A 21181-nucleotide genomic window follows, 5' to 3' on the forward strand; every position below is an offset into this window, starting at 1 on the left:
ACTAGAAAGCAAATTAAAAATAACTCAGCACTAATTTGTCAGATCTCATGATTTTTGAACTCTCTGCACCAGCACTGCCCATTGACTTAATATAAAGGTGAGTGTACTTGGAACATTTCAGGATCTTGTAGCTCGGTTGCCTTTAAGTGGCACTAGGCAGAGTTGTTACAGTGTAAATTCAAAACAAAACAAAATGCCTTTATTGTTGAAACTACAAAGTAGTCTGACTTTCTTTCATCATAATAATAGTACATTTAAGATATAAAAAGTAAACATTTTTTCTTGTTAATTTCTTATATTGTAGCTCCTTCAAATCTGCAATCCACAGTTAGTCAAAACCCCAAGTGCTGAATAAAGTAGGTTCCTGCCCTCCTGCAGTGGGAGCCATTTGGGCATGTGGGTATGAAACAGGAACAAAAATAAGTCAAATGGTAGTCCTTATAGTTGGAATAGGAAATACAGGTAATGCTGTAGAGTTGCTACTGGTGGTAATGTTTTGTCAAATTGCACCCATAGTATTTCAGAAAATAACTTTACTCCTTGCTTCTAATGGCACATCACTTCCAGAAACTCTAGATATGCAAATTGTAAACCTTGTTAGTTCCATTGTAGATTTACTAACTTGATGAGGATGTACCATGGTACCGTAGGAATTCCATTTCTCCAAAGACCTGTTGGTCTTAGAAACGCCAGAATCCCCGTTACTCAGTTCCAACAACATCTTGGTTCCCTAAATTCCCCATGGTACCAAGACCATCACCATCTGCATCCTTAACTGCTCTACCTCTGTCGAGCAACAAAGAAGAGGGAGATGACAATGACATACTCAGTCTCAGTGAGGAGCTTCCCAAGGCAATGTCAAGGAACTAGTCACCTAGAAACAGTCACAGAGACACAGTACTGCCATGAGAGACAAGGCCCACCCTCTTGATATGGACATCATTGGGTAACACCACCCCAGTGACTGTACTGGGACCCATAGGCAACCTACAGATGCTAGTTCTCTAGGACCTCAGGTGTCTCTCACCGGGATAGAGGAAGACGATCTCCCTCAGCTTCCCTTTCTAAATCCCCTGATCCTCAAGAGGAGACTTTTGAGGAACAGGAAGCAAGACAGGACAACTCTAACAACAAGCATCTCCTCATCCTCTCCTGAGTAAGCCATTATATCTCCTCCACCAACCATGGCAGATGACTTCAAACAATTCCAGGACCTTACTGAGAGAGTAAAGGTCTCACTTCAGGTCCCCCTTGAAGAAATGAAGGCATCGCAAGACAAGCTGCTTGACATCCTGCATGCATCCTCATCAGTTCGTATTTCACTCCCTATCAACAAGGTCCTTCTAGACCCAGCAAAAAACATCTGGCAAACACCAGCCATGATACTGCCCACACACACAAGGGCAGATAAAAAATGTTATGTCCCCTTTGAGGATGTGGACTCTTTATTTTGCCATCCATCCCCAAATTCCTTTATTGTAGATGCTGTAAATAAATGGGCAGACAGCACAACACTAAATCAACACTGTACAACAAGGACTGGAAATGACTGGACTATTTGGCAGGAAATCGCACTCATCAGCAACCCTACAATTTAGGATTGATAATTATCAAGCCCTTACAGCGAAATATAATCATATCAATTACTCAAAGCTCAACGCCTTTATTGAACATCTCCCAAATGATCAGAGAAAGAAGTACTAAGTCACTATCGCTGAGGGTCAACTTCATGTGGGGACATAGTTGCAGACTTTAAGTACTGCTGACACAGCTGCCTATTCCATATCAACAGCAATAGTAATGAGGAGAGCTTCATGTTTCTGGTCTCCCAAGAGAAATCCAAACTACTGTGGAGGACCTTCCTGTGATGGGTTAGATCACGGAACCCCCCTTGGGAGCTGCCACCCGATGTGCCAAGACTACCTCTGTTCCTGCTTTCCCTGCCAGCTCGGGACCCCAGCACCCTGTCTTGCTGAGCGAGACACTCCCGTCTGCTCCAACAAAGACCCGAGGTCTGAATTATTTGCCCCAAAGCTGCAGGTTTACCTGAAAGCAGCTAACAGAAGTGTTCCTGTCTTTAACACTCAGATGCCCACCTCCCAATGGGGTCTAAAGCCAAATAAATCTGTTTTACCCTGTATAAGCTTTATACAGGGTAAACTCATAAATTGTTCGCACTCTATAACACTGATAGAGAGATATGCACAGTTGTTTGCTCCCCAAGGTATTAATATATACTCTGAGTTAATTTAATAAGTAAAAAGTGATTTTATTAAATACAGAAAGTAAGAGTTAAGTGGTTCCAAGTAGTAACAGAACCAAGTAAGCCACCAAGCAAAATAAAATAAAATGCGCAAATCTATGTCTAATCAAACTGAATACAGATAATCTCACCCTCAGAGATGCTTCAGTAAGTTTTTTTTCCTCAGACTGGACACCTTCCAGGCCTGGGCACAATTCTTTCCCCTGGTACAGCTCTTGTTCCAGCTCAGGTGGTAGCTAGGGGATTCTTCATGATGGCTCTTACCATTCCTTTGTTCTGTTCCACCCCTTTATATCTTTTGCGTAAGATGGGAATCCTTTGTCTGGGTTCCCAACCCCTCCTTCTCAATGGAAAGACACCAGGTTAAAGATGGATTCCAGTTCAGGTGACATGATCACATGTCACTGCAAGACTTCATTGTCCACTTGCCAGCACACACGTATACAGGAAGACTTACAGGTAAACACAGCCATCTGCAGACAATTGTCCTGGTTAATGGGAGTCAAGATTCCAAACCACCATTAATGGCCCACACTTTGCATAATTGCAATAGGCCCTCAGAGTTATATTTCATATTTCTAGTTTCAGATACAAGAGTGGTACATTTATACGTATAGGATGATCACACTTAGTAGATTATAAGCTTTGTAATGATACCTTACAAGAGACCTTTTGTATGAAGCATATTCCAGTTACATTAGTCACTCATTAGCGTATTTCTATAAAACCATATAGATTGCAATGTTACACTTCCATTCGAAGGATCCAAACTGTTTGTGGAAAAAACAGACTCCCCCCTCCATACACTAAGACTCAAGCCACGTGTTCTCTGGGGATTTATACACTTGACAGAAAAGGAAATACAGCAAATCTCAGACATCACAAAGATCCTGATCTGCTCCGTTCCCTCCATCCCAGAGACGCTATGAACCCCAGTGGAGAAGGCAACGAATACGAAAATGAAGACTGACAGAGCCCCAAACCTCAACTTCACAACCAATTTTGATGCATTGGTTGAGGCCCTGAGCTACCCAATTGCTTGCTGTAAAACTTGGATCATCTACATCCTTTCGGAAACCACCTTGTTCTTTTTTGACAAAACTGTAAACGTATAACAGACAAGTGGGCACTAGAGATAATCTTCAATGGTTATTCAATCCACTTTTCTTTCCTTCCCCATCCCCCTTCTCAGCGACCCTTCCCATGAGCACCTTTTACATCAGGAGATCAAGCATCTCCTAAACCTGGGTGCTATAGAACCAGTTCCCAATCAACACAGAGGAAAGGGTTTCTATTCCAAATACTTCCTGATACTGAAAAAGAATGGTGGATGGAGACCTATTCTGGATCTGAGATCATTCAACAGCTATGTAAAGACACAAGGATTCAAGTTGGTTGTTAGCAGCAATAATTCCGTCGCTGGACCACGAAGGCTTGTTCTCAGCCCTTGACCTACAAAATGCTTATTTTTCTATCATGATCCAAACATTCCACAGGAGTTTTCTAAAAGTCGTCATTTTCAATACAAGGTACTTCCATTTGGACTATCATCCACAGCCAGAGTGTTCTTGAAGGTCCTGTTTGTGGTAGCAGCACATCTTTGCAAACTAGGAATTATATTTCCATATCTCGATGACTGTCTACTCAAGGCACTATTCTTCAACGCCCTGTCAGCCACGCTAAAAACTATTGATGTATTCATACAGCTGGGACTGCAGCTAAATGTTCAAAAATTGACCAGTGCCAATACATCTAGAATTCATAGGCGCTTATCTAAATGCAGTAAAGGCCAATGTCTTCCTCCCCTTACACAGGTTCAGTACCTTAACTAACTTAATCTACACAATCCAGGCCAGCTCCCAGACCTCAGCCAGAAATTGACTTCAGCTACTGGGGAGCACCTTTGTAATAAGTCATACAAGACTCAACGTGTGTCGCCTTCAAGCATGGCTCAAAATGGTTTATGCACCAAATATGGACAGATTGAGCAAACTGCTGTTGATGTCCTTGACAGTCAAAAATTCTTTTGAATACTGGAAAGATCTGCAGAAAGTCTGTGCCAGTGGTTCCCTTCAATCAGCCACCTTCGACTTTCATACTGACAACAGATGCATCTCTGGTGCGCTGGGGAGTTCATCAAGACAACCATGTGGTTCAAGGCAAATTGTCCCCCTTCGAATTCCCACTGCATAGCAATCTGCTAGAGCTCAGAGTGGTAAGGAATACCTGTTCATATTTCCTATAGCTAAAGGCAAACACAAAGGTTGTGATAAACAACATAGCATGTATATTTTACATAAATCTCTAGGGAGAGGAGCAAGATCATCTTCCTTTTGTGCCAAGGCAATGAAACTATGAAATTGGTGTATTCAGCACAGCATCAACTTAGCAGCAGCCTACCTTTCAGGCATACAGAACACCACAGCAGGAATTGTTCTCAGGGACACAACGGGAAGTAGACCATGCTATTCTCCACAGCATATTTCCCCATTGGGGAGTCCCAGAAATAGACTTATCTGCCACAGCCAAAAACAGGAAATGCTCTCAGTTCTGCTCCAGAGCCAGATTGGATCATCATTCTCTTGGAGACAACTTTCTCTTTCACTGGAACACAGGTCTCCTTTATGCCTTTCCTTCAATTCCTCTAATATCAAAGGTCATACTCAAGATAAGAAAAGGGAGAGCAATGGTTATTCTCATAATTCCCACAGGCCAACACAAACATAGTTCCCATACTTTACTCTGTTAGCGATCTGCTTGCCAATCACTCTTTAGCCCCTTCCTCATCTCCTTTCTCAAGATGCTGGACAGATCCATCACCCCAACTTGCAGGTTCTTCCACTCATGGAATGGCTCCTTGATGGTTTGAAAGCATAGAGTGTCTTGTTCAGAGGATGTGAAAGAGGTGCTATTATAAAGCAGAAAAATGACTTGTCACATGTAGATTCAAAAGTGGAAAAGATTCCAATTCTGGTGTTACTCAAAATATGTTACCTCCACATCCTCTCCCCTCTCACTGGTGCTAGACTACGTCCTAGATCTAAAAATATCCAGATGATCTCTAAATTCAGTACAGTTGCTTCTTGCAGCCGTACCGGCCTTCCATCATAAGAGAGACTGCTACTCCATATTTGCTCATCCTATTATGAAAAGATTCCTCAAGGGTATGGGTAACCTCTTCCCACAATGGGATCTTAACTTTCTCCTCAAGTGCCTCACAAGGCCTCCTCTTGAACCCGTGGCCACATGCTCGCTTACACATCTATGAATGAAAATGGCATTCTTAGTAGCCATCACTTTGGCTCAAATTATCAGAGAAATAGGGGCTCTAACAGCACATCCCTGTTTAAAATTTTTTATCAGAGATATAGTTACATCGTGACCACACCCCAAATTCCTCCCAAAAATATCTTCCACCTTCACATAAACTAACCTATACACCTCCCAGCCTCCTTCCCCAAGCCACTCTGGGTTAAGAGAGAGGCAATATTATACATCCTTGATATCAGGGGAGCATTGGTGTTCTATCTGGATAGAACTAAGCCTTTCAGAAAATCTCCTAGACTTTTCCTTTCTATTGCGGAGAGATCTAAAGGATCCTCAATTGCTAAACAAAGACTCTCTAAATGGATATCAGACTGCATTACTTGTTATCGTACTCCCAACCTCCACCTGGAGTTCAAATTCATTCCACGAGACGTTTCCACTTCCATAGCTTTCATCAAAAACATTCCCAAACAAAGAAGAGAGGTTTATTCACCTTGTGTAGTAACTATGATTCTCTGGGATGGGTGCTCCACTAACCACCCTCCCCTCTACTTCGGAGTTCTTACCAATGAGCTCTGCAGTAGAGAAGGAATTGAGAACAGTTTGCCCATGCAGCGCTAGATAGCCTCTAGGCAGAGCATGAGATGGAGAGAGTGCATGTGTAGGCCAAACAGACACGGCTACCTAAAATCTCCGATCTGAGGTGCAGGGACATGGATACATCTACAGTGGAGCACTGATAGGGGGACACACCTCAAAGAACCACAATTACTACACAAGATGAGTAACCCTTTCATGCTGCATCTGATCAATTCCAGAATTTCAGGTAGTGCTGTAGGCATAAATGGACAGAACGCTATTGATTTGGAGGGAAATTGGAAAACCGAAAGGGGAAAAATGGGAGACACAGGTAGCCCGGCCATCTGATTAACAGAACCACAGCTATTGGTTCTGAAGTTGTTTTGAAGATCAAAGAAGTGGTTGATGGCACCCAATAAAACTTTCCAGCCATAGTTCCTCATCTCATATGTTCCCATCCTCCCAATAGTTTAACATGTTGACACTCTGAATGACTTATCTCCCAGATAGAAAGAATGATGGTGATGGGGAGAAGGAGGAACTGGGGATGTGCACGTAGCCCCTCAAATGAGGATGGAGGGAATGAGAGACCCTGGCATGTGGGGAAGAATTGGGGATGGAGTAGGGAAAGTTGCGGGGAGTTCCAGAAATAAAGTGCAATGGGAGATGCACAGGGAACTAGGGAGGAGAACTGCAAGGAGCCCCTGGGTGTGTGCAATAAGCTCAGCCTACACAATCTATAAAGGGCTTCTCTATACAAATGCTTAGTTTGCAGCAAGCTGGGGTGTAAGTCCTACCCTATGCTAGTGTGCAATGCACTAAATGTCTGTGTGGAGCCTACTGCCGTACTAAAAAAATTCTGTAGTGCGCTTTGATTTACCCCACTTTGAAATGGGAGTAGATTGAATGGCATCACTTAGCGGGCACTTAGTACATGGCAGTCTAGTGTGGGGTAGAGTTACACCCTAGCTGGCCGCAAACTGTATTCATATAGACAAGCCAGAAGTATGGGACCTCCTGGTAAGTACTCCGAAATGAGGAAATGCCAAAGATAAGGTTAGGTGCATAACTGTAACCCATGCCCTATTGAATATACAACTAAAGTAATCTCTAATTACATAATTGTATTCTGTTTCTCAGATGCAATTAATTACACAGTTTCTTTGACCTTAGGGGGAAATGTGCACGTTATGTGTTTTTTTTTTTTTTTTAAATGACTCATAACTTGAGCAAATCAAAACTTTTTTTTCTCGAACAAGGTTAATTTCTGTTCCCAGTAAGGGCTTTTCCGTGCCAGACTTCCTTTCAACCCTTAAATATTTCAGCTGTTGGTCTGTTCAAAAGTGATTAGAGACTTTTTTATAATAATAGAAAGTATATCCCTCTTTACACTTCAACCTCCTTCTGCTCAAAAGCAGTTAATTGTTTGCTTCTTTCTACCCCAAAAAATCACTTTGGGACAGAGGCAAGGTCCTCAAACCAGAAATGGGATCTTGCCTCATGAGTCCTTAACTCAGGGCAGGTCTTCACTACCCGCTGGATCGATGGGTAGAGATTGATCTATCGGGGATTGATTTATCGCGTCTCGTCTAGACGCAGAGAAATCGATCCCCGAATGTGCGAGAGGTGGAAGCGGAGTTGACGGGGGAGCGGCAGCGGTGGAGTCGACTTGCCGCCGTCCTCACGGCCAAGTAAGTCGACCTAAGATACGCCGACTGAAGTTGCGTATCTTAGGACAAGCGTGCGCACACACACACACACACAGCTAAGTGTGACTCTGTAGAGATGGTTTGGGTTGCAGAATGGGAAGTTCCTGGGGAAACTGTCTGCAAGACCGAAGTAGAAACTTGATTGGCTGAGACCACAAACTTATAATGGCAACTGTTGTGAAACCTTAACGACAGCAAGCTATGACCCGTGTGCTATACTGACAGCAGAATAACACCTCCTGTGTCACAATCTTTCAGCTGACGAGAGTTTTTGTTGGGTAGCAGCAATATTATGTTGGCCTTGGTTGAGAGATATCTTACCCATTCACTCTTATGGTGATAGTAAAGCAATAACTACATTTTTAAAATTGAAAAATAGACTCTGTAGGATCAGAAGTTTCAAAATCCTGAAATATCTCCGATATTAAATTAATCACCGAGGATCTCCTTTGAAATGCCACACCGACAGTAGACATCACAGGTTGCCTTAAACAACAAAATTCAGAGTTAAACTTGTGGCAGTGTTAACATATTTTCTCTATGCTGTTAATTTCCGGTGGCTTCCTCTGTGCATGATTTCTGTTTCCTGTTTAGGGAGCTAAATGCATGTTGTTGATTTGGTTAAGGTTTGTCTACACATGGACAGGAATACCTATTGCACTTAAAATTCATGCCTCACATTAATCTGAATTAACTTTCAAGTGTAGATATTCCCCTACTTGTTGTATGGTGTACAGAAACATACTTGTGCATTAGGAATCAACTAGTTTACCTTTATGCTTCTATCCATCTAAAGTGTCTTCTATAGTTATTAAACTTTTCAAAACCCTATGATGTCAAATATAACTATCCTTAGACATACCAGTAGGAGTTGCTGTGATTGCTTGTCTAATACGAATATCTCCTAGGACTTAACTAAAGAGCAATGGTAACTTTTTGATTTGGCCATATATTATGCTGATCTATAACAATATTAAAGAACATTAAGAAATATTTTCAATGTTTGACTTCAACTGACCATGACCTCTGGCAGATTAGACAGTAATACAATAGAGTTTTGTCAGTCAGTGTGGCTGGTGATGGAAAATACAAAAATGAGGATGGGCTAATCTTGGACATCTTCCAAAACCTGCAGATGCCTGGGTTAGACAGTTTCAGCACAGTTCATTGTTGTACGATCATTTTGCTTAGTCTGCAATGCTCATTGGGGAGTCTCATAGTCTGGATCCAGTGCAGATCAGAATGCTGATTGTTTCTTACTAAACAGTATGGGAGTTGACTGAGTTGGCATGAATGAGACTTCAGAATAAAGTTGTCTTTAAATAGATCTGTTTTGTTTTGATGCTGATTTTCAATCATGTGATCTAGATGGTGTAATTGCTGATAACCTATTTTAATCCTTCTGAAGAATTTAATGGAAACAGCATTTACTCTATTAATGTCTAGAGGGAGCCAGCCTCTACTATCCAGGATTCTGGAATGGAAATTTCTGATAAATTTGATACATTTCTGATAAAAAGAGATCTGTTAAAATCTCACTTCATGAGGGCTAGCATCTAAAAAAACTATAGATTGCCCAGATATATATCCTCTGTTAACATTTGGGGTATACCAGTGAGCAGAGATAATAGGCCTTGTGGTAACTTTGAATCTGTCATGTACAACTTCATATTAAACTGAAATCTTCATTAAAAGCTTTGGGTCTGAATAGTTTGGAAGTTGGTACTTAGCTTATAATTTAGTGTGTGCTTTCTATAATAGTGCATATGGATGATAGTCCAAAGTGATATTGCTAAAGAGCTCTGCAGAAAATCCATAAACAGAAACTGTTAAATTGATTCTAATATTTGATCTCCTGCCCAGATTTAAAGAACAATGTAGGAAATGTGGCAGCTAACATAACTTTTTCTTTGCTTTTAAACAAAGCTTAATGTAATCTTAATTTTAATCTCTGCATTTTACCACTTCTTGGAACATACAACTTTTCATAAAACGTTTGGGCCTGGTGAAAGGCCCCGGGAAACAAAACAATACCTGACCCCACTGATACCACAGTGCTTTTCCCAACTGTATGTCATGTAATTGAAACTGACTTGGCAGGAAGTTGTGTTGAAGCTGACAAGCTTGATTATAGAACTTTATTTTGTTTTGGATGAGCAGAATCCATAGTTGCAAGGCCATTATCGCTAGCTAATCTTTATTAGACAAAAGCTTGCCTTTGAGAAGTGTGTCCAAAATTTGAAAATCGGGTAACTTGTGGTATTCTGACACTGATGAAGATGAATGAGTAGCCATAAAGCAATGGGAGACTGGAATTCCTGGTGTCTTTGGAACTGAAGGCTAAACTATGTGCTGACTAAGTTTTAGTAATATTCTTATATGCATTTATCTTGTATTGCATTCTGAACTAAAGACTTGCTGAAAACTTTGGCGAAAAGACTGGCTGGCAATATTGATCACTTTTTAGCCTGATTTGTGATTGATGCATTTATTCTGATTCTCCACCCCCATTCCCCTTCTCCACACCTAGTCCGAAAATGACATTTCTTATGGCTGTATTTTAATTTTAGGATGGTTTTGTTTTCTACTAGAGAGAGGCAGATGTTGAATTCAAACCAAAGTTTATCTGTCATAGGCAAGCTACTGAACTCTTTAATGTCTGAAAAGACACTTTTCTTAGCTTTGTGAGAACACCTTTAGACTTTACTTGCAAAAAACAAAAACCCAAAACAAAAGAGAACGGCCACATCTCTGTAGCTGGGTTTTGGAGTTGGATTTTACACACACACACACACACACACACACACACACACACACCCTTCCCGAGTTGGATTTTACACACACACACACACACACACACACACACACACACACACCCTTCCCCAGTCCAGGCTTCTTGCATCCTTTGGAAAATGTCTGGTTTTGTGTTGCTGATACAACTTTAAAAAACAACACTTTCACTATGAGGCGTGATAGTGAAGGAAGCAGTCCCAGATTCACAGCCCTATCTTGTCATTTAGGAGATCAAGAGGGCCAATGTTTGTTGCAGGAGGTCTCCAAGAAAACTCTCATCTCCTACACAAACCAGCTTAACCTCTGCAATAGTTCGATTGTGCAGAAGTTCAGAGTAGTCGATCACAGTCCTCATTCTAGAAACCTAGGTGTTCTTTTAGGTATTGCAGCCTAGAACAATGACGGAGGGCTTGAACTCGATGCAATATTCATTGATGGAGGAAATTCTCATTTGTCTTCATATAGATAACAACAACAAGGAGTCTGGTGGCACCTTAAAGACTAACAGATTTATTTGGGCATATATATGTATCATGACCCCCTGATACATATAGATAAGGTAAATTGGATGGTGGGGGAGAGAAGGAGGAAGGAAAATTGAAAGCAAATATGATCACGTGACTTCTTGAAAGTGGAGTGAGATTGAGTCAGCAATAAAACTTTTTGGTTTTACATTGTCTTGGGTATTGTCTTCTCATTGAAAACTATTTTTTCTCATCTAACGTGATAATTGAACTAGATAGGGCAGCTTGGTAATAGAAATTCTATTTTTATTAACCTGGCATATTGCACTTTTGTTTCTTTCCCCAGTACTATATATTTCCCCCAAATGGACAATAACACAAGAGACTTCCTATCATGGATAAATTAAAATTGCTGAGTGCAGTTCACCCGTAGTTCATGATGGCATTTTTCTGTCAGCATTACTTTCATCACAGACCTTTTTGTCTTTTCCTGCCACTGGAAACAATAAATGTTTTTCAAATATTTTTGTAAACAAAATAGTGCAGTATCATAATGCAAACAGATGGCAGTTTGAGCCACTGAACAGAGCTTTTTTACTTATGTTGTTAGATGAGCCTAATTTTGGACCTAGACAAATTTCTCCTTTTTAGAGAGACTTAAGTAGAAAATGTGTTCATACTCCAACGTATTAAAGTGTAGACTTTAATATGTATTTGAAACTTGAGTTTGGCACCGGTTGTACTTTAACTGTCTGTAATTTTTGGCTTGAGAAATATTCTGTTTTTACAGATGTTACTTTTAATGCATAAATGGAATGTGGTTTTATAGACTCTCTAATTCTTCAGGCTCCAAATTGCTTTAGAATGAGTTGCATGTTAATAATGCAGTACTCTCTTGGGATTGTTTGGATACTGCTGTGATCCAATTTTAGTTTCAGTATACGTCAGTATTGCACTGCCATATCTATTTTTTTCCTGCTGCTCCTTTTCTATAACTGCCCCCAACCTCAAATAGTAGTTAATAGTTTAGTGAAGACCCACTAAATGGACGGCAGAGCGCTCTCCGGTTGACCCCGGTACTCCACCTCTCTGAGAAGAGTAAGGGAGGTCGACCTGAGTGCGTCTCCCGTTGACAGAGCACAGAGTAGACACCGGGGTAAGTCGACCTAAGCTACGTTAGTCACATAGCTGGAGTAGCGTAACTTAGGTCGACTTATCCTGGTAGTGAAGACAAGCCCATAGACTGAGGCCTGAAGGGACTACTGTGATTATCTAGTCTGACCTCCTGTATAACACAGGCCAAAGAATTTTGCCAAGCAGTTCTTCACCAGAAGTTATGGGTTTGATTCAAGCTAGAGCATATCTTTATTTTTAGAAAGATGCTCCATTTGCTCCAATGGTTAATTAGTAACATTTTTAAAATGTTCACCTTATTTCTAGTCTGAATTTGTCTACCTTAAGCTTCCAGGTATTAGATTTTGTTATGCCTTTGTTTCCTCCCCCCCTGCCCCCCCTGCTTTTTTTAATCCTCTGTTGTGAGAAATCTTCATGTAGATATTTGTCGACCAAGATCAAACCGACACTTAACCTTCTCTTGGATAAACTAAATAGATTGAGCTTCTTTAGACTCTCACTGTCAGGAAGGTTTTCCAGACCCAGGTAAGTTTGTGAGGTTTCAGATTTTAGGGGTTATTTTTTCTAATACAAAAGGAAGATCTGAAGTTGTGGTGAAGCTGTATGTAATTCACTTAACCCGAAACATAAAACATTGAAATTCTTAAAAATAGATTCAGAGTATGACCACCACTTGATCAAATGCAGTGCAGTTTCTCAGTCAGAAAGGTCATCAGGTATACCATCTATATGGGATTTGCTCAGTTGGGATGTGGAACCTGAAGCAAAGAGCTATCTATGTGTTTGAGCTGAAAACCTCTTTATCCTGATGTTGGTACTGAAGACTTACCATGCCCTTTTATAAAAGGCTATGATTTCTCCTGTAGCCACTATGTGACAGAAAATTGATCCATCCCAATAGTTACACCACACTGACCCACCACCAACATGTTGGTATTTTAACCCAGAGCAACCTTTTACAGCAAGGCCAAAACTGTTCAGATGTTCTGAAACTACCATTTAGGTAACATTATATTGATTTCTGTTACTGTGATCACAAACATCACAGTAACAGTCATCATCCCTTTTTGCTCTACAGGGAAGTGAATCAGCTTGTATTAGATCCTCTTTTTATAAGCTAGTCTTTCATGAATCTGACAGCTTTTTTTACCACAACTTACAAAGCAGCACTCAAATGCACGTGAAACTTAAACTCTGTGCACCAAAGCCATTTCCGTAATGGAATGGAAGAGTCTGTGGTTCAACCTGTACCATGCATACAAAAATACCTACAAAAAACTGCATAGCAAGAGAACTATGCTTTGAAAAAGCACGTATGACATTTCATAGCCCTGCTTGTTAGTTACTAGTTTTTCTGGACTAAGCACCATAGGATGCTGAAAACCTTTTGGTTGACACTTAGACTAAAAGCTAGCTAATCTTAATGTGCTCTCTTGCACTAAATAACTTGCTATTATGCTTTTGGTTGATGCCATATTTCAAATATATTTAAAAAAATGAATATTGTTTCATTAGACATTATTCATATTTTATCCTGAATTCCTTCAAATAGAGGTGGATGAAATCAGTTCCCTAATACCGTGTTAAGGAAACAAGAGGGACATGGTTTAGGCCTGTTTTTTTTCCTTGAGTATGAGGACCTCCATCATAGCGTCCCTAGCCTTTTAGTGATTTGGTTGGAATTCTTTTTGGGAAATTAATTTTTTAATCTTGTAGATAACAATAAAGCAAAAAAACTACTGGCAAATACCGATACACAAAGTAACTTTTGTTAGCTTAGAACTTATTTGTGAAGTTGAACTTTCAGTGCAACCTTAACCACTGCAGGGAACACAACCCAAAAGACTTGAATGTCACTGTGAGCCTGGTCTTACAGAAATCAAGGATAGTTTTCTAATTTCTTTGACCCAATTTTTAAAAATCTCTTTCAGAAAATGAAGGCTGCCTGCATCATGTTGTTCATGAACGTTTAGGGGAGCTGCTGCGTGTCCTAAAGGCAGTGATAAATAAACATCAGACTCTCAATTCAGTTGACATTCTTAGTGCTGCAGGAACAGTCATCGCAAAGGTGAAAGGTAAGGAAATATCACCTCTCAAATTCAGGAAAAATGGGGAACTAGTAATTTATAACACCAGGGTCTGTTATTTCAGTATATTAGCTATGAAAGAAATAAAACTTTATAACCTAGGTTGCATATATGCAAAAGGAAAATAGCCGTATACAAATTATTTTAAACTTCTGAGAAGTCCAGTACATTTTATAGTCTGTCTCTTCCCCCAACGCGTTCCGAAGTCAGGTGTATTATTAAATAAGCTTGCTCTTCCATTTTTAATAAAGAAAACATTGCTTCCTGTAGTACTGTAATTCAAACTAATACCTAGTGCTTTGAAAGCTCTCTTTATATCAATCTTTGTTTAACTGTACATGTATGTAATTGAGATTAACACTAATATATTTGTCAGCACGTGAGATTTACCTTCCTGAATAGGCTTACTATGATCTTCCAGCGACTGCCTCTTTAATATTATCAGATTTCAATTGGTTCATAATATAAATGTATAGAGAAGATATGAAATCATATTCCGATTGAATAAACTTCCAGATCAGTAATACAAAACTGTAATGCTCGCTAGGCCTTGCTTTTGTAGTCCCCAAACTGGAGGACGAAATGAATGTGCTAAAGTTGTCCATAAATGACAAAATATCAGAGCTGAGGATGTTGGCACTTGCTGCTGCCGTTCTCCAGCTGGCTCCAGACCCAGCCCAGACAGGAAGAGATCACTAGGGTGACCTGCATAATCATTCTAGCTCATGCTGCACTGTCAGTGTTTTCTACTCTTAACCTTTGACAGACCTTCCAGTAGTCCCAGGTTTTACAGGACTGCCCACAAAAGTTCCTGTCCCGTTTGAAGGGCTGGATGGCCTCGGATCCCCATTCTGGGCATTGAGACCTGGCCCTGGCAAATGGGTGCAGTGACACTCGGATTTGGGCTGGCCTCTTGACGGGGGACAGCCAGTCCAAATTTGAGTTAGCAGCACTATGACTCCATGCACCAGGGTCCAGGGAGCGATGCCCAGAGTGAGAAGCTGAGCCCAGCTATCCATGAGGGACAGGAGTCACTGCTATGGGTACAGTGGCTTGTGTCCCTCACGGATGGCTGTGGGCAGGCTTGCTCTGCAACTCTTTCTCTCCCGACCCTCCAGGCTTGCCACCCCCTGGAGGCAAGACTTGTTCCACTTTAGCCACTAGAAATCTTGGGAGGTATGCTTGGATACAACTTTCTGTCTAGTCCTGGGATCATCCTGTCCCCCAGGATGCTCCTGTGGAGCTAGCTAGGGCTGCCGTCACTAGGCCCTGCCTACATGACATGGAGAATGCTCTGAGGTGTAGGTAAAAATCCCACCTGCTTTTCTTCCTCTCTCAAGAGCCAAGTGGAGATTCTCTGTGTTGACATCTTGTGTTTCTTTATATAACTTTTTCCTTGCTCTAGGTATTTTCTCTTGTTCTCTACTTACAATCTTTTGTAGTGATGCCCAACATATTATTTCTTCCCCTCCCCCTGGTATACATACTTGCTGCTATGTCAGTTAAGAATGCTGTTTCGTTTATCTGTATCCTTCTCATACATGGAGGTAAAGCTTCTTATGGTTATTTTCTTCTTGCCAAGTAGCTCCTCCTGCTTGTGCTTTAGAAGTACTGCAGACACTAGAACCCTAGTCTTCTGTCTCTTCATGGGGCAAGCATGTAGGGCTCGCCCTGAGATGAAGGTTCCTGTGAAGTCATAACTCCACTGGTTCTGTACTTGCTGTCAGCACTGTGGGAGCAAATAACCTGAATTTCTAATATAAAAAGCAAGCAGAAGAGTAAGCTTTAAAAACACTCACCTCGTCCCCTGGCTCAAAAATCTTTTTTATTTTATTTTATTGGTAATCATAGCATGGGTACAAACTCCATTTGACTTTCTTTGCAGGTCATCTTTAAAGCCCTGGCTTAGTCCATGTAATTAGTACACTCACATCAGAAATAGGCTTGATAACTAATGTTCAGTTTAGTGCTAATTAAACAGTACATATGCTAATTAAACAGAACATATGCTGTTCATTTGGAAACTAAATGGGCAGTTTTAACAGCATTTGAGAGTAATAGAGCTACTACACAATGTTTTAGTGAAACACAATTGTATATTGTGTAATAGTAGTGCTGCAGATTTGTCATGCTATTTTTTTTATAAAAATAGCAGAGTAGTCATGCTAAACTTAGTAAAAGTCGTGTTTTAGGGGGAAATGGTGTGTAAAGTCAGAGTTATGAAAACAACTATACCCCTTTTAAATACAATAAATATAAATCCCATCGCCTCCTCACTCCACTGAGGGGGGCACTGACCACCTCCAGCATCCTCCTCCACCCTCGCACCACAACCCTAATCCCAACTTGGTCAAACCGAAGTGTAATGCCTGGTGTGGGAAGCCTTGTCCAGCCCCCAGAGGACAGGAGCCACCTCTGCAAGCTGAGTGCAGGGTTGTTGATTTTCTCTCCATCCCTCCTCACTGGGCTGGTGACCTACCTTGAACCTTCCTGTTTCCCACCATTTGGGAAACTCTGCTTTATTAAAACCACAGACAGAAAAGTCCTCGTCAAACAGAAAAATTACAGTATCCATGATGCTTTTACCCCCATGACAAACCAGCACCTTAATAATGAGTTATATGAAAGTATATTACTATCAACATGCTTTAAATAAAAAGGGCAGAGTCTAACAGGGCAGTTGCATCAGCCAGTCGTTTTTTCAGCAGGTGAGCCCAGCTAGGTCCAATAGCATGGCTATAGCTTTTTATGTAAACATGAAGAATTGGCATGCAGCCATAGCTCGTTTAGAGAATTTAAGGTCAGGTCTATACTGTGAACTTATATCAGTATAACTGTGTCATTCCAGGGTGTGAAAAATCCTTGAGCGATGTGGTGATACCAACCTAACCCCTGTGTAGACAGTGCTATGTCAATGGGAGAGCTTCTTCTGTTAACACAGCTATCACCTCTCGGGGAGGTGGATTAACTATGCTAACAGGAAAAGCTCTCCTATTGGCGTCGTAGCATCTTCACTAAAGCGCCACAGCAGCGCAGTTGCACCAGTGCATTGTATGTTAAGACAAGCCCTAAGTAGGGACTTGGCTGATGGAATGAGACACCTTTACACAGGGAAAATGGGTGTGGTGCACAGTGATTTTGCTGTTACAGTGTGTAACAGTCTTTGCCTTAAGCTGGAAAGGAACCAAAGTTCTAGCATGTTTCTAGTTTGAATGCATCACACTTCTTCAAGAACTGTTTCAGACGAGATTAAAAACTCAAGGTTCTGATTATTTGGGGGGATTTAAAATTTAATGGAACTTTTTGCACATTTTGGGGGGGATCTGCTTTGGTGACCTGATTAAATTCTAATGTGTAGCTACTTTCTTCCTAACTAGATTTCCCTCTTCCTTTTCATAAAATATTGTATTCGTCACTTGCTGGCTATCAAGACTTCAATGAAAAATGTTTTAATGTTGGTCTTAGTCATTCACTGTTCTCCTCATGTGCCTGGGGATTTAAATGAGAGTCGTCATGTGAACAGTGCTCTTTCAAATAGTGCCTACAATTTTATTCCTCCCTGCCCCTCCCCTCCTCCCCCCGAAGAATTTGCACTTGTATAAAAATGATCTCACTTTGCCTAAAGTATAATATTTGCTGAATGCAAAGTCCCTTTGTCGTGCTCAGCTCTTTTGAGCCACTTTGCCAGATTGCTGGAGGGCTGAGGGACCTTCTTGAGAGTGCTTTTCCCACCAGTGTTCCAGGATCCACTTTCTGCAACTCCATTGTGAAGGGGCAGGAATCCACCCTATGGAAAAATTTGCTAGAAGTTAAAAGCATGAAAGTTACAGACTTTTACAGAAAGTCTTTAAACCCATAGGTTATCTTTCTTTATTATTTACTTTCATTGGGTTCGGAATCACACTGCAGTACTCTCTAGCACAGATATAATTTTCTGTTATGTTCTGTGGAATGGCTCAAACCCACCTGCATCACTTACTATTAAATTCTGTAGGAGTCTTCCACAAGAGTGGTATTAAGGTGGGTACTTATCCTGAGGCAGCTGGCGTATCACTCCTCACGCCCTCTCCAGAGGCCAAGTGCAGAACTACAATTATCACTGCCTCGGTTTCCCCAATGAGACATGTATGTAGTGAAGTGTGCCCCTTCAGTGTAATTTTTTCATCCAAAGGCCAATCAGACATGCAAGCAAGCCTTCACTCCAGCATCCTTAGTGGGGGGCAGAGTTAATCTTAATCTTAGTCCCATCTAAATCCACTCATCTCCCCCATCCAGACTCCTTATCATTAAGGTGCTCTCAACCCAGCCCCCTTCCCTCCCTAGAGGAACTCTTGCCATCACCTGGGGAAGGATTCCTTCTCAGGACTCTCTCAGAGCTCAAACCACTGGAGCTCTTCTCCAAAGTGGCATGTAGTTCCTCTATGATCTGGACAACCTGCTGCTGTTTAGTAAGGTCCTTCTCCTTAGGGATTTGGCACTCTTAGTGTGCTCCCCTTTCAGAACCTCTCTGGTTTAGGAGTAGTTTCCTAGGTCCCCTTTACTGGTGAGCTCCCTAAATAGCTTCTCTGAGAATTCCTTCTCTGTTGGAGTTTCCTTCCTGTCTTTTGGAACTCTGTCTGAAGCCTCATAACTCTTTATTGGACCTTGTGGCTGTTCCTTAGCTAATTAATTGCTGCCCAGCCAAGTAGGCAATTAACTACTTGTAGGTGGATCTGGGTTGGCTTGTTCTCCTTAGCAGAGCCTATCACAGGTAGACTGGGAGCCTGGCCCCCTCAGGAGCCAGCTATTCTGTGACAGGCATGTTTACAACATGCATGCTTTGTATACAGCATGTGCTTTGTGCCAACTGTTGAAGCAGAAGGTGATTTTAGAGGAAGTAGGCACCTATCTTAATCTGAGCTCTCAACCACAGGAGTCTTTGCACAGCCTGTTCAGTGGTCATGAAGTAGATGGACTCTCCTCTCCCACATCCCAACTTCTTAATTCCTTGCTGTGTCTCACCACCAGTGTCCATCTCCATGGTTGCTCTAATCTAAACTAGTTCAGAAGTTAAGGATGAGAGTTTTCAGACTGCTGGCTCAGACATCCAGCAGGCTGTCCCATGGTCAGAAAAGCAGAGTAGGGCAGGCCAAATGTCTATATCCGCTTCTCTTGACATTGCAACTGCAGGAGTGGATCCTTTCACTTGTTGGGGGAGGCTGCCTCTTGAGCCACTTTCCCAAACAGACTGCAGAGGACCAGACACCTGAGAAGTGTCTTCAGTGCTGAAGCCCTTTTTATGAAGAATTTTCCCACTTGGGATAAAATTTTAAAGTACATAAGCAATCCTGAATTTAACCCTCTGATCAAACAATGCAATGCATAGAACTGGTCAAATATTTCCAATTTGCCTCCCCCATTGAAATAATTGGACAACTTGCAAACAAGTCCTTTAGTTAGTCTGATGCAAACGAGTTTTAAATTTGGAGCCAAATTCACTGCACTGACTCCTGTGGAACTGTGCTTCCTTATCCACAAGTGAATTTCAGCCTTAGTTCTTCATACTAGCTTAAAAAAAAAAAAAAAGAAATCTTATTGCAAAGTTCTGGTGAGAGTTTCATTTTTAGCTGATGTCTAGAAAGACATGGATTGCAGCTGTTGCACAGTCAATGTATGTTTGCTTATACACATGGCAAAGAGGTACTGGGAGATTATTGGTAGAATTCGAAAGATAAAATCAGCCCTAAAATGGTGGTATAGAATTGTTCACAATTGAATAATTTTAAGATTAATAGCAAAAGAATAAGCTCTAGCAGCAACTTCTGCTCTTTTTAAACAGGACACTTTGTCTCAGTTAAATCATGTTAATAATAGAAATATGTCAGCATCTCAACTAATTAAATATATGAATATGGAAGTTCAGTTTACTTTTAGTTAAGTGTTTTTTCCTATGTCAGTCAATATACCAAGATAAAAACTGCCATGATTAACTGCAATATAAGATTAGACCTTCCATTAGCTACATTGTGCTTTTGCCCTAAGGACCTCTAGGAAATGATATTGCAACACTGTTCCATACACATTTGTCCTTAAACATTTATGAAAAATTTTATATTCCTCAAATGCATTTAGTTATGCATTTCAAGGCTGATGTACAGCGTGCAGTGAGCATGTGTTGTGTTAAGAAACAAAGTAAAAAGAGCTCAAATAAGCCAGTACTCATGCATCCATCCTAAATCAAAAGCTTAGGAAAAAATTGTTTTCCATCCGCTACTAAAAGTAACAAACTGGCAGTGGGAAACAGCTACGCTGTGAAATGCCATCATGATAACACAAGCATGATATGTCTCTCTGTAGACATATACTGTTATGTTGACAATTGTCAGCCGGTCACAATTAATCCTAGTGTTCCCTAATTAACATGTACTAAGGCAGGTGCAGACAAGTCCTCTTTTAGATCAGCTAGGAAGCAAATTCCAGTGTTGAGGGCTCTCTCATAGGGTTACCATCCGTCCGGGTTTCCCTGGACATGTCCAGCTTTTTTAGCTTTAAATGGCTGTCCGGGGGGATTTCTAATAAGGTAGAAATGTCCGGGATTTCCCCCTTCCCCTCATGCAGAGTGCGGTGTGGCTTATTGGACGGCTGTGCCTGATTGAAAGCTGCTCGCAGCCACTGGGGCCTCTAGCAGCCAGAGTCCCTCCTCCCCCGCAGAGCAGCACCTTATTTGTTTGGCTGCACGTGGAGCCCGCAGCTCTCCCTCGGCCTGGTGTGGGGGGGCAGGCAAGGGACAGGGAATGGGGGGTTAGATTGGTCAGAGGTTCTGGGGGGGGCTGTCGGGAGAAGGGGGTGTAGAGAACGGTTGGGGCAGTCAGGGGACAGGGAACAGGGAGACTTAGATAGGGGGTG

General features: G+C 41.4%; 1 protein-coding gene across 3 annotated transcripts in view; it reads left to right on the forward strand.

The window, feature by feature from the left end:
- ARHGAP29 (Rho GTPase activating protein 29) overlaps window positions 1-21181 on the forward strand; it is an 85416-nt gene that overhangs the window by 33635 nt on the left and 30600 nt on the right. For all 3 annotated transcript variants that reach the window (XM_054037780.1, XM_054037779.1, XM_054037781.1), the window contains one exon: window positions 14141-14284. In XM_054037780.1, coding sequence (XP_053893755.1) covers window positions 14141-14284 — 144 coding nt within the window. The remainder of the gene's footprint in view (window positions 1-14140; window positions 14285-21181) is intronic.

The sequence above is a fragment of the Malaclemys terrapin genome, chromosome 8, assembly GCF_027887155.1.
Source record: "Malaclemys terrapin pileata isolate rMalTer1 chromosome 8, rMalTer1.hap1, whole genome shotgun sequence".
In the NCBI taxonomy this organism is placed as follows: Eukaryota; Metazoa; Chordata; order Testudines; family Emydidae; genus Malaclemys; species Malaclemys terrapin.